Source organism: Ictalurus punctatus, chromosome 10 (genome assembly GCF_001660625.3).
Source record: "Ictalurus punctatus breed USDA103 chromosome 10, Coco_2.0, whole genome shotgun sequence".
NCBI classification, from domain to species: domain Eukaryota; kingdom Metazoa; phylum Chordata; class Actinopteri; order Siluriformes; family Ictaluridae; genus Ictalurus; species Ictalurus punctatus.
Window position 1 is genome coordinate 27309364 of NC_030425.2, and position 13137 is coordinate 27322500.

The following is a 13137-nucleotide window of genomic DNA, read 5'->3' on the forward strand; positions in this document are numbered from 1 at the left end:
CAGCCACCAGAGGGCGGGTTTATTTCAGATAACACAACAAGAATCAAAGCTTCAAGATTGTTAAACAGTTATAAACAGTATTTGACTTGTAGGGAAATGAAAGCCTGGCCTATTCCTCTTTAGACTCTGCATTTAAGAGCCCTGGCCTCAACCCCACTGAACACCTTTGCGATGAACTGGAACACCGACTGCACCCCAGACCTCCTCGACGTCCCAACATCAGCGCCTGATCTCACTAATACTCTTGAGGCTGAATCCCCACAGCCATGCTCCAAAATCTAGTGGAAAGCCTTGGAGGTAGGATGTTCAAAAAGCACATATGGATGTGATGGTCATGTGTCTGGTCATTATAGCTGACAAATGATCTCTTATTTTCCCCCTTTTCTACAAATTCAATTCGGCGTTATTAATATTATCATCAAAATAAACACACCTAATTTATATAGTACAAATATATCACATACAGCATAAACACAGGGTGGCATGGTGGTGCAGCAGGTAGCATTCCAGCCTCACAGCTCCGGAGTCCCTGGTTCCATCCTGAGCTCGGGTTACCGTACGTGTACAGTTTCCTCCCGCCCGTAACTACAGTACCAGATCCGTGTCCTAGATGTTCCACTTGTTGATTTATCACAGACCCTAAAGGATCAGTTTTCGTCACTCATTATAACCTGTGTCATCTTTCCTGTAAGAGATGCAACCACCTGTACATCAGAGAAACTGAGAGAAGGCTGATCATTTTGTCAAACACAATATACTGTACATACCATCGGAATGAAGGATTTCTCCTTTCCGGTACAGAGACACTTCAATATAACGTTAATGACGTCGTTGTTTTGTTGTTACAGGAGGAACAAAGTGAGGAAACGTAAAGACAAAGAGCAGAACTTTGGAGACCAGTGGAATGAATGTCATCAAGCACTTTGAATATCTGCTTGTTTATCAACCTGATGCAGCTTCAGACGCACTTTGCTTGGACGCCTGATGAAGGACGGTTGTCCAAGACCTCTTGTATCTTTGGACAAACTGTGTACTACACTTAGCCTTTATCACATCTGCTAACGATAAAGAAGTAGTTGCTTCCTGGATTTCTGGATTCTTCTTCAGATTTATGTATATATACATTATGTTCTTCAATATCAAGCCAATACTGATGAGTACACCTTATGGTCATAAAGAACTAGTCATTAAGGCATCATAAAGCTACTTATCAGCTGTTGCCCAGATGGAATACTACCTGCTGACTACTATGTCATAGTATGTTGTGTTTGCATTCACAGCACAGCGTAGGTCTTAATTATTTCTGTGTTGTCTCTTGTAGTTCTGTGTTTTTTGTATGTAGCACCATGGTCCTGGAGGAACGCTGTTTCGTTTCACTGTGTACTGTACTAGCTGTATATAGGTTGAAATGACAATCGAGTCACTCGACATGGATTCTCAATGCAGGAGTGAATCCGATCTGTTTTATTTATGTATTTATTTATTTATTTATTTTCTTTTTATAGTACTAGTGATAGAAATCTGCACAAGCTTCCTGCACACTCGTTGCTCATTAACTCAAATCTAATTATGAAAGCGAGAGAACTGAGAGAGGGGAACGTGTGTGTGTATGTGTGTGTGTGTGTGTGTGAGAGAGAGAGAGAGAGAGAGAGAGAAAGAGAATCTTGTCAAATCAAACAACTTTAATTATTGCCAAATGGCCATAATCTTAATTAAGTGAAATCTTTGATACAGAAATGTTTTATAGATAGATTTATGTCCTAGTGCATCATGAGCAAAAATATTTTAGAAACGTTACATACGCTTCAAACTCAATTTTTCACAACTCCACACATTTCAGGTTACCATGCATTCCCTATGTTAAGTCAGTTAGGGTATGTACTTTATTTCCATAAGATGTCATTTCAAAATAATTGCTAAGAGACATATTTATTTCAGCTTTTCTTTACTATATCAGATTTTCAGTCAGTCAAAAATGCACATACACTTTGTTAGTATGTGGTGGCATTGTTTTTAATTGCTTAACTTGAATCAAACTCTTGGGGTCACCTTCCACAAGGTTCTCGCAATGCTTTGCTGGAATTTTTGCTCATTCCTCCTGACAGAACTGGTGTAATGCAGTGAAGTTTGTGGTCCGTCTCGTTCAGACGTGCCTTTTAAACGCTCCAGTCCCTTTTCCACTGCACAGTATGATGATGCTGCCACCCCCATGCTTCACAGTTTAGATTAAAAGATGTTCACCCTGCTGAGTCTGTGCCTCAGGTGGTAGAGCGGGTTGTCCATAAATCGTAGGGTTGGCGGTTCGATTCCCGGCCCATGTGACGCCAGATACCGAAGTGTCCTTGGGACCCCAAGTTGCTCCCGATGGCAAGCTAGTGCCTTGCATGGCAGCTCTGCTACCATTGGTGTGTGAGTGTATGTGTGTGTGTGAATTCATTCAATATGTGAATGAGAACGAGTGTAAAGCGCTTTGGAACCATTAAGGTATATACATATACAGGCCATTTACCATGACTGTGCAATGTACAGTTCAAATCGCATCATACAGTTGTGGGCCTTATCAGCAACAATGAATAAGACTAAAGAGATGATTGTTGACTTCAAGAGGACCGAGTAGACCAATTGTGGAGAGAGTCAAAAGCTCCAAGTTTCTTGGGATGCACATGATGGAGGACCTCTCCTAGATTGTTAACACCACCTGCGTGGTGGAGCCAAGAAGGCCAGCAGCGCCTCCAGATCCTACTGAGTCTGAAGAGAGGCAAACTCCCTGCTCCCATCCTCACCACCTTATATAGAGGAATAATAGAGAGCGCCCTGACCAGCTGTATCACTGTGTGGTATGAGAACTGCAAAGTCTCTGACCGCAAGACCCTACAGTGGACTGTGAGAACAGCTGAAAAGATCACCTGAGTCTCTCTACTCACCATCAACACCTCATACAACAACCGCTGCATCTGCAGTGCCACCAGCATTGCAGGGGACACCTTTCACGCCTCTCATGGACTCTTCACTCTTCTGCCATCTGGTATAAGGTACAGGAGTGTCCGTGCCACGTCAAACACCTAACCCAGAATGATTAAATACCACTGTGCACTGCACTTTACAAAGCTGTGTCAGTCAAAACTCAAACTTTATGGAAGCTGAGACTTCCCCAGATCGTCAGAATGAATACAATCGTGGCACAGGCTTTTATATCATCTTGAAACAGTGATCGCATGTAGGCAGGGTTTTACCCCATCTCTCTTTTAGTCACACCCAGACCTTTTGCCACAATTAATTCATCATGGTCATACCTTATTTATAATTGTGGCATTAGCTCAGTCAGCATGCATATATATATATATATATATATATATATATATATATATATATATATATATATATATATATATATATATATATGTGTGTGTATATTTTTTTTAATCTATATTTTTATATATATTTGTCATCAAGTTCACCTCACACCTCCAGTGTTGGGGGATTGATTCCCACCGTGGCCCTGTGTGTGCAGAGTTTGCATGTTCTCCCCGTGCTGCGGGAGTTTCCTCGGGGTACTCCGGTGTCCTCCCCCAGTCCAAAGACATGCATGGTAGTGTTCAAAGTGTCCACAGTGTATGAATTGGTGTGCGAATGTGTATGTGATTGTGCCCTGCAATGGATTGTCACCCTGTCCAGGGTATACTTCGCCTTGTGCTCGATGCTCCCTGGGATAGGCTCTAGGTTCCCCGTGACCTTGAAGCATAAGCGGTATAGAAAATGGATGGATGTATGCTTGCATACTGTTATATAGTGCACCATGGTCCTGGAGAAACGACTTTTCGTTCCAATGTATACAGTCTCTATAGAGGAATGACAAAAACCTATTCGACTTGAAAATCTTCACCCTTTTTCCTCCAATCATAGCACTAATCATTACGGCCAAACAGTTACATTTTTCTTCATCTGACCAGAGAATAGTCCAGAGAACCAAAAAGCTGGAAACTTCAGTCTGTCTTTTTTATGCCGGTCTTGAAGTAGGAGATTCTTTCTTATGGGACAGCCTTTCAGGCCATGGCAGTGTAGGTCTGTCTTAATAGTGGATGTAACCAGCATCTTCACCAGGTTCTTTGTTGTTGTCTGGGGATTTATTTGTTCACTTTCGTACCAACTGTCATTCCTCAATGGGAGTTTGTACCTCTTTCCATGAACAATGTGGTGTCTGTGTGGTCCCAAGATTTTTATATTTGCATATAACTGTTGGTACAGATGCGTACGGTGGCTTAGTGGTTAACACATTCGCCTCACACCTCCAGGGTTGGGGGTTTGATTCCTGCCATTGCCCTGTGTGTGTGGAGTTTGCATGTTCTCCCTGGGGGTTTCCTCTGGGTACTCCGATTTCTTCCTCCAGTCCAAAAACATGCACGGTAGGCTGATGTCCAAAGTGTCCGCAGTGTGTGAATGCATGTGTGATTGTGCCCTGTGATGGATTGGCACCCTGTCCGGGGTGTAGCCCAATGCTCCCTGGGATGGGCTCCAGGTTCCCCGTGACCCTGTAGGATAAGCGGTATAGAAAATGGATGGATGGTTGGATGGATGTTTGTACAGATGATTGTGGTACCTAAAATGAACCGGACTTGTGAAGGACCATAATGTTTATTCCCCAGGTCTTGGCTAATTTGCTTGAATTTCCCATGGTAGGCACTGGCTCTAAAGGTAAGCAACTGGCTCTAACAACTAATCAACTCTTTATCATGACAATCGGCAAATCTCATTACATATGTTTCTGTTTAAATCTGTTTAAAGAGACCGTCAACTTGGTGTATGTGAACAGCTTGTTATATCTGTGACTGGTGATAAAGAACTGTCACTGATTTATCTGATAAATAATGAATCATGAAGAAATACAGTGAGGAGGTGACAGTGATACAGTTGTGTAATGTGAGAGAAAGAGTAACAAATTCTGTGTTTTTATGGTTTGAAAACGTTGTGGATTGTAAACAGGGATTGCTAGCATGCATAGACTGCCTATTTATTCGCCCACGTGACCGCTGTGTGAGGCGAGTTTGTCTCGTGCAGCCCCTCCCACCTCATACAAGCGCGCCGCCGAGGAGATGCGCGCGCACGCGCGCCCCCTCGGCGACGCGCCTGTATCAGGTGGGAGGGGCTGCACGAGACAAACTCGCCTCATACTCTTCAGTCGGCTAAACTCGGATAGCTGACGACACGCCACTTTTATGAATGAGCGAAAAGACTAAACTTTTGCTACTCGTAACTTTTTTCTTCACACTAGAACCCAGAGCGAGCTCTCTTCCCCGGCCCAGAGAGGCACTGAGATGCCCTCTGACTTCATATCACTCTTCGGCACGGATATCGACCTCACTTCCCCCAAGTCTCTTTACTCCAAAGGTAACTTTTGGGGGGGTTTTTGTTGTTGTTGTCCTCCTCTCTCTGTCCAACTTGGGTCACTTTAGGGGGTTGTTAACATAGAAATACGTGTATTTTTATCTCCTGTATAGTTCTGTCGTGACGTTAAGTGTGAATTAAGATGCTTTTTGTATGTATTTATGCCGTAGGAGAGCTATTAAACGTTATGAATCATTGTGTGACGTTTAAAAGAAAAAAATGACAGTTCGTTTTCAACGGCTTTTTTTCCCCCTTCTCACGCTCGCGCACAGCGTCGCGTGGCTCGATTTGTTTGCGCACGAGGGGGCGTGGCCGTATGGGGGGGAGGGCGGAGGCAGGGCTTGGCTTGTTGCTAGGCAACAAAGCCAGCTTTATTTCGCCGCCTTCTTGGACAGGATAAACAGTTATAGTAAACGAAGCTAAACCTTGCACATTTAAATAGCATATATTTGTCAATTTCACTGAAGATATATAATATATAGATGTTATGTAAACATCCCTGCTGACGTCACATCCTGTTTGCTTGTTTCTCAATGCAAAAGTTACTCCACTGTTTACTCCTACACACTAGAAGGGCACCAGGGCACTGCACAGATGTTTTTAAACTGAATTATGTAAACACTTAACTGGACTACAGCCAAACTGAAGTTCAGTGACCTTGTTTTTAATTACAATGCACTCAAGTAACCTTTAGCAGACATTACATTGTGAACGGAAATGGGTGATGAGATTAAGAAGAAAACACCTGGGGCAGGTAGGAGAGTTAATCCAGACCTGGGCGAGCATTTACGAGTCGTGTATTGACCCTTTCTATATAAATATTTAAAAAAGTAGGCGTGAGTAGTAAGAAGACTGAGGGTTCCCAGATTGCAGCGAGGTGTTGAACCGGCACGGTTTTTACTGGTCACAGAACCGGTAAAAAATAAATAAATAAATAAACTTTTACTAACCCCTGGGTCTGTACCATGAAGGTAGTTGAAGAAACTCAGGGTTACGAGATTAGTTTCGAGTTGACAAATCCAAACCAATCCAATCAGGCTTTATTGGTACCATGATGCTGGTTATCAACATACTCTGTCAACTCAGGGTTTGATCCTTAAAGTGCACCTATTATGGGTTTTCAAATATGACCTTTCATGTAGTGTGTTATAGAGCTGTTTGTGAATATAAAAACGTCTGCAAAGTTTCACAAATCAAAGCGCATGACAAACGGAGTTATTGACTCCCAAAAGAAGGAAGCGATTCTGAACAGCTATAACGAGTAATTTTTTCAGAATTACTTCCTGAACTAATCTACGTAGGTTTGTAACAAAAAGCCTTGCCTCAGGATGTATGTAAATCTATTGTAGGAGACCTTTAATACAAAATTAGGCATGTTTCAATCCATAATAGGTGCACTTTAAGCTATGATTAGTCCACAAGCGCGTGCACATAAACGCATGATGTCGGTACCGATCAGCCAATAGCGTTCAACGTGGAGGAGGTGAGCAGGTGTGCATACTTTAATAATATTGTGGAAATATGAGGAATTTAAATCTACACTAACCGCAAAAAGCGACACTGTTGCGGCTGCCAAAGCTCGGGAACGTTGCTGATTGTGTAAGTGCATACGTTTACTTTTTTACTAAACAAGTCATGTTGCACACCGATTTGAACAGTAATCCTCAAAAGTTTATATGAATTTGATACAAACATTGTGACGCAGCACCTGTTGAATAGACCTGTAGACTTAACGGGGGTTAGAGAACATTTGTTAGGAGTCCAACAGGTTTCATGAAGACAGGTAAGCCTGTGAGTGTAGATCATATGTTGGTCTTTATTGAAATCTCGAGTTGGTGGACCGCAGTACTGATGCAGGCCCAGGAAAGTATTTCAGCAGACCAAACCGAGCACTTGAAACCTTAGGTACTGTAGCAGAGCTAACGTATGAGGGAAGGAGAAAATAAAGGGGAAAAACTGGCTGTCGTTCAGTACCTCGTGCTTTTCTAAACATGAACCGGCTTGGCCTCTGTAGCAGGTTTTCTGTTGAGGCTTATCCAATCACATGCTGAAGGCATCGGACCAGAGACTAGTTACAGTGCTAGAGGCATTAGCTCAGAAAAGGGTGAGTTTGCACAGGCTTTCATAGATATTTCATTTCATTTACGCTCTGAGGTCTGATTTAGAAAAGTGATAATGGTTAATCATTAAAAGGTGACTATTGTCTCCACTCAGTCATGATAGTTGCTTACCTGGGTCAAGGAGTTTTCTCTAACTGGACCTTTACACATTTACAACCTACACGCTACACTGTATGGCCAAAAGTTTGTAGACCCCTCACCATAACACTCATGTTCCTTTTGAACGCCCCATTCCAGATTTAGTCCCCTCTTTGCTATTATAATGCGCTCCACTCTTCTGGGAAGGCTTTCCACTAGATTTTGGGGCGTGGCTGTGGGGATTTGTGTTCATTCAGCCACAAGAGTATTAGCGAGATCAGGCGTTGATGTTGGGACTTTGAGGAAGTCTGTGGTGCAGTCGGGGTTCCAGTTCATCCCAAAGGTGTTCAGTGGGGTTGAGGTCAGAGGCTCTGTGCTGGACACTCGAGATCTTCTGCTCCAACCCTGGCAAACCATGTCTTCATGGAGCACGCTTTGTGCACAGGGGCATTACATGATTGAACAAATTTGGGCCTGTTAGTTCCAGTGAACGGAAATTTTTTGAAGATACTGCATACAAAGACATTCTGTACAATTGTCTGCTTTGGGAAGGTGCACATATGGATGTGATGGTCAGGTGTCCACAAACCTTTAGTCATATAGTGTATATCTGAGCAGATAAGGGCGTTTCTTAAAGGTACAACTACCTCCAAACTGCCTTTCCACAACGCACAGCTTTCTGGTCTTCAGAATCTTAACCATTGACCCATTATTATTGTCATAAAGTAACTGATGCGCACTATCCACTGAGCCCTTTGTAAGCTATTTCTTTCCCCTGATGCATTTCAATTAATTTCCTGTGGATTAGATATTCCTTTGGTTTATACACGTTTAATCAAATGTACAGGTAGGTCTCTATCTCGGTCACTACACAAAACCTTCTTGCTGCTATTATTTTCAGTAGAATCTTGCTTTTGTCCTTTCGTCTTCTCGTCTTTGGTCTTACTCAATCCCGCCCACTTCGCCCACCATTTTTCTCCCCAATTTGCTCACCTATCAGTTCCCACCTACTCACCATAAGACGGGTACCAACCAACGAATGTGTGAAGGCTAACACATGCTTTCTCCCTGACACGTAAAGCCAGCCAACTGCATTTTTTCGAACTGCGTAACACACTTGGAGGAACTCGCTACCTGCCCTCTTACGCATACATGCACTCTCAGACACCCATGATTGGCTAGTGTTGCTCTGATTGACAGGCGAGAGAGAGAATGCCATCCCTCCCAGCCATGGATGTGTTACCTTTTAACTGGTCTTCGTAGCATCAACTTCTGGCTCAGTGCCTTGACTTAGTGTTGAGATTACATAAGGAATAATCTTCTCTGTAATCCTCAGTGACGCTATCGCTGAGTATTTTAAGCATGGCTGAGCCAAAGCCTGATATTCAGTTAATAATGGAGCCTATGTTCTATTTTCCATTCTGTCTATAGCCTAGATATGCTTTAAATGAGGAAGGTGTGATGGATTGAGGTGTGTCCCGGTTCCTTGTGGCTCATTGGCTTGTAGTGTAGTGGTCTGGGTGAATATTCCTTTCTACTCGGACTTGGTCAAGGCCAAACAAATGCTTGCTCTGTTTTCCCTGCATGCTTTTGCACTGGATAAATGTCAGGCTGCAGTGTTTTGGAGGTTTGTCCATGAGGGCCAAAATGAAGCCCTCATGGATAAGAAGATATTACTTTTCTCATTTCATAGTGTAAATATAAAAAAACAACAACAAAAAAAAAACACCGCTCTAATCTGCTATAAACCAAGCCTCAATTTCCAGGTTATTGTGCTGTTGTGTTGAGGGCTGTAGTCATGGCATTTTATGGAGAGCGATCAGAGCGAACCAAAATTTTATGTTTCTATACACCTGAGCAGTTGAGGGTTAAGGGCCCAGCAATGGCAGCTTGGCGTTGCTGGGATTTGAACTCACAACTTTCCAATCAAAAGTCGAATGTCCTAACCACCTAGCTACCACTTCCCACTTAATCGGTCCATCTGGATCAAATCCCCGCTAGTCTTCTTTAAAGTAAATCTCAGAACCCACAAGCTACCAGGATCTGGGTGTCTAAAAAACCCAACAAGGGGAATTTCATCGTTCTGTTTCCCTAAACTCTCTATAGCAGCTTACAAGTGAGGCAGAATGAATATATTCATGTTCTTGAGCAGTTCTTGAGTGTTTTGGGATGCAACAGCAGAGCTGAGTACTTTAAGCACTAAGTGAGACTCGGTATTATGAGTTGATCATACGGTATCTAACTCTGCATTTGATGTCAGTTCTTCTCCAGGATGTTTTGTTCATTAGTTTTAGGTGACTTTTGGCCCAAAAAGAGTTTAGTTGAGTTATGTGCATGTACTGATACTTAATCAGACGTCAGCACTTCAGCTCCCCGGACTGTTGCATGAACGGGTTCTGAAAACAGAGGTGCATCTCAGTTTGGTGTGATTCTGACCTTGAACTTGAACCTTGACCATTGAAGCCAAGTATTGTTTGGCGCCACTGTCTGACACTTGACCGTCACACCCATATGTGGTTCTTCTCCAAACTGTTGCCATAAAAGTTAGAAGCACACAATTGTATAGAAGGTCTTTGTATGCTACAGCGTGACAGTTTCCCTTCACTGGGAAACTACGAGGCCAAACCTGTTCCACATGCCTCTGTGCACAAAGCGAGCTCCATGAAGACATGGTGTGTTAAGGTTGGAGTGGAAGAACTTGAGTGTCCTGCACCTCAACCCCACTGAACACATTTGGGATTAACTGAAACACCGACTGCACCCCAGACCTCACCCTAATCTTACTAATGCTCTCGTAGCTGAATGATCACAAATCCCCACAGCCACGCCCCAAAGTCTATCAGAAAGCCTTCCCCAGAAGAGTGGAGATTATTATAACAGTAAAGGGAGGACTAAATTGTGGACGAGACCTTCAACAAAGACATACAGTGAGCGTTATTGTCGGGTGTCCATAAACGTTTGGCCGTGTTTTGGACAGCGTACCTACTTTATTTGGCATGCTCAACACAGTACTTATCTGGAGGATCGTATTTTATACGACGCATTGATTATTACATGAAGATAAAGTAACTCTGGCCACTTAAAGTGAGCTGTAGTTCTAGCAAATGACTGTTTGGTCAGGTTGTCCAGTCGGCATGTTTTCTTTAGAGAAGAGTACAAAATTAAGGAAAATATGGGCATAATTCATTCATTCTAAATCGCAAAATAGTGCAATGAAAGCATGAAAAAGTTCTGTCCAGAAGGATCTGCGATCCAAAAGATCAGGTCGGGTAATTTTAATCGTTTGAACGCTTTGAAGTCAAGCGCCTGTATTCAACCTTGGAAAAAGTCCTCCATGTCTTCACTTTTTATGTATAACGCAGCGACTGGAATAAGCAGGAAAGTTTGTACAAAGACGTACTCGGACTTAACCTGCATTACTTCATCATTAGACATCTTTGCGTTACAGGTCATTATTTTAAAGTGATATGGATTAATTTAGACTAAATTTGAAAGGCTCCTAATAGGCTGCCGGTCAAAAGCTTTCAAATCATTAAGCACATTAAAGTTACTTTTGCACACAGCTTTAGACTTCCTGCAGAGCTTCACTAAGGACCGAGCATCGGCAAGCGGGTGCTGCAACATGATCCAATACACATGAGAAGACTTGGTTCCTTTAGGGGAAATGAAATCAGGCTTCAGAGAAACTCTCAGGCCCGTGTAATGAAGTGAAGAATTATTCAGCTGTGCACTTAAAAGTTATAGCCTATGAAACATGAAGAATGATGAATACACCGAACTCTATTATACGCCATGATATTTTGAAAAAGAAATACCTCCCGAACTTTTTTTTTTCTTCTCAGTACTCTCAAATAATGATCGATCCGTACCACGGCGCTGTCGAATTCTCTTTCTGATTGGTCAGAAGGTGTTGATTAATTTTCTCCCAACAGCAGCTCTGAAAGTATAATGCGTTTAAACATTTCAATTATATTATCTCTACACTCAAGATCTAATGGATACTGTCTGATTTTTTAATTGAAGAAGCTTTTAGTCAAACTACTCTAAGCTTCGTGGTGAAGTCTGGACGCAAAGTCGTCTCAAATAAACGCGTAATACCTGTTCGTGTTTATGATGTCATAATTCAACGTCAAAAGTTTTGGCGGAAAAGGAAAGGTGTTTGTGAGAAGAAAAAAAGGGAGGGGGAGAGATGGGTGGACGACAATTTTTCCTTCCTGAGCACTTTGAGAACTTTAATCCAACTTGCAAATACAGAAATCTCAGCTCTCGAAAGAATGTATGTACCTGCCTTTTAAAGTATCATCAGTTTCCTAACTGGTGTTAATTGGATTTATCTTCAAACTTCTACCATACCTTACCGTCACTCCGGGGTTTTTTTTTTTTTGTTTTTTTTTTAAAAACATAACCGCAGCTCATCTCGGCTTCTCCTCGAAAGGATGTCTGAGAAGAGAGCAGACCAGCTAGAAAGGCCTTTTTCTGTGACGCGAGAGTGCGAAAGCGGTTAAACATATGGTTCTGCATTTCCAGGAGGACAGAGAAACACCTTGGAGACGAGCCTCCTGTGACAAAGTTTGGCACGTTGGCAATAAGGGAATGCATTGCCTGAAACATAGGGCATTTCTCCGTCACAAAGACAAACGCTTGCATCAAATCCAGAATTTTTTTTTTTATCTTACAGAAATCATTTACGCATCACACGAAGTACGGTGAAACGATTTTTATTTTTACGAACGTTTCAGATATCTGGATTATGTCTTAAAGCCGGTTTAAACCCACTTTTGATCCAATTTCTCAAACTCGCTGTAAACGACAGATACTGATGGAGATGAACGAAAGGCCCCGAGACAAACGCGCTTCTGTGCTGTCAATCCTTTCAGCCGTTTGAAGTTTCTATTATGTACATAATCGCACACGTAACCTTTGAGAAAAGAGCGAAGAGAACAAAAAGAGAAGGACGTTCTTTTAACTTTATTACACTTATCGGTTAAACGAGGATTTGTTCTCGTGGTTAAGGCGTTGGACTACTGATGAGAAGGTCAAATCCAGGCACTGCAAAGCTGCCACTCCTGGGCCCTCGAGCAAGATCCTTAAAGGGATAGTTCACACAAAATTGTCCTCAATTACTCACCCTCATTTTGTTCCGAACCCATAAGACTTTTGTTCATCTTCAGAACACAAATGAAGACATTTCAATGAAACCTGAGAGGTTTCTGTTCCTCGGTTTACAGTCCAAGTAACCATAACATTCAAGCTCCAAAAAGTTCATAAAGGCATTGTAAAAGGAAACCATGCGACACCAGTGGTTTAATACGATGGGACCCGGAAGCGTCGCACTGTTTACAGCAGAAGAAGAGGGACGCTGTACACAAACTGAGTCACAAGTGCATACTATTTACATAGGACAAGCTTTGTAACAACATTTTTTTTTGTCCGCTCAAAGTTCTCTCAAAGCATTCGTATTGCTTCATAGAATTGGGATTAAACCACTGGAGTCACACGGATTACTTTTACGATGCCTTTATGAACTTTCTGGAGCTTGAACATAGGGCTGTGATGG

At 42.4% G+C, this 13137-nt stretch overlaps 1 protein-coding gene and 1 long non-coding RNA gene across 3 annotated transcripts in view; both read left to right on the plus strand.

The window, feature by feature from the left end:
- Positions 1-32: 32 nt before the first annotated feature.
- LOC128633733 (uncharacterized) lies at positions 33-1441 on the plus strand. Its single transcript, XR_008397118.1, has 2 exons — positions 33-297; positions 849-1441. It is a non-coding gene; the product is annotated as an uncharacterized LOC128633733 (long non-coding RNA).
- A 3678-nt stretch (positions 1442-5119) lies between these two features.
- nfat5b (nuclear factor of activated T cells 5b) overlaps positions 5120-13137 on the plus strand; it is a 50721-nt gene continuing 42703 nt past the window's right edge. Inside the window, exon 1 of one of the 2 annotated variants that reach the window (XM_047157930.2) lies at positions 5120-5385. In XM_047157930.2, coding sequence (XP_047013886.1) covers positions 5313-5385 — 73 coding nt within the window. In that variant the 5' untranslated portion in view covers positions 5120-5312. The remainder of the gene's footprint in view (positions 5386-13137) is intronic. The other variant, XM_017478309.2, reaches the window with a different exon arrangement.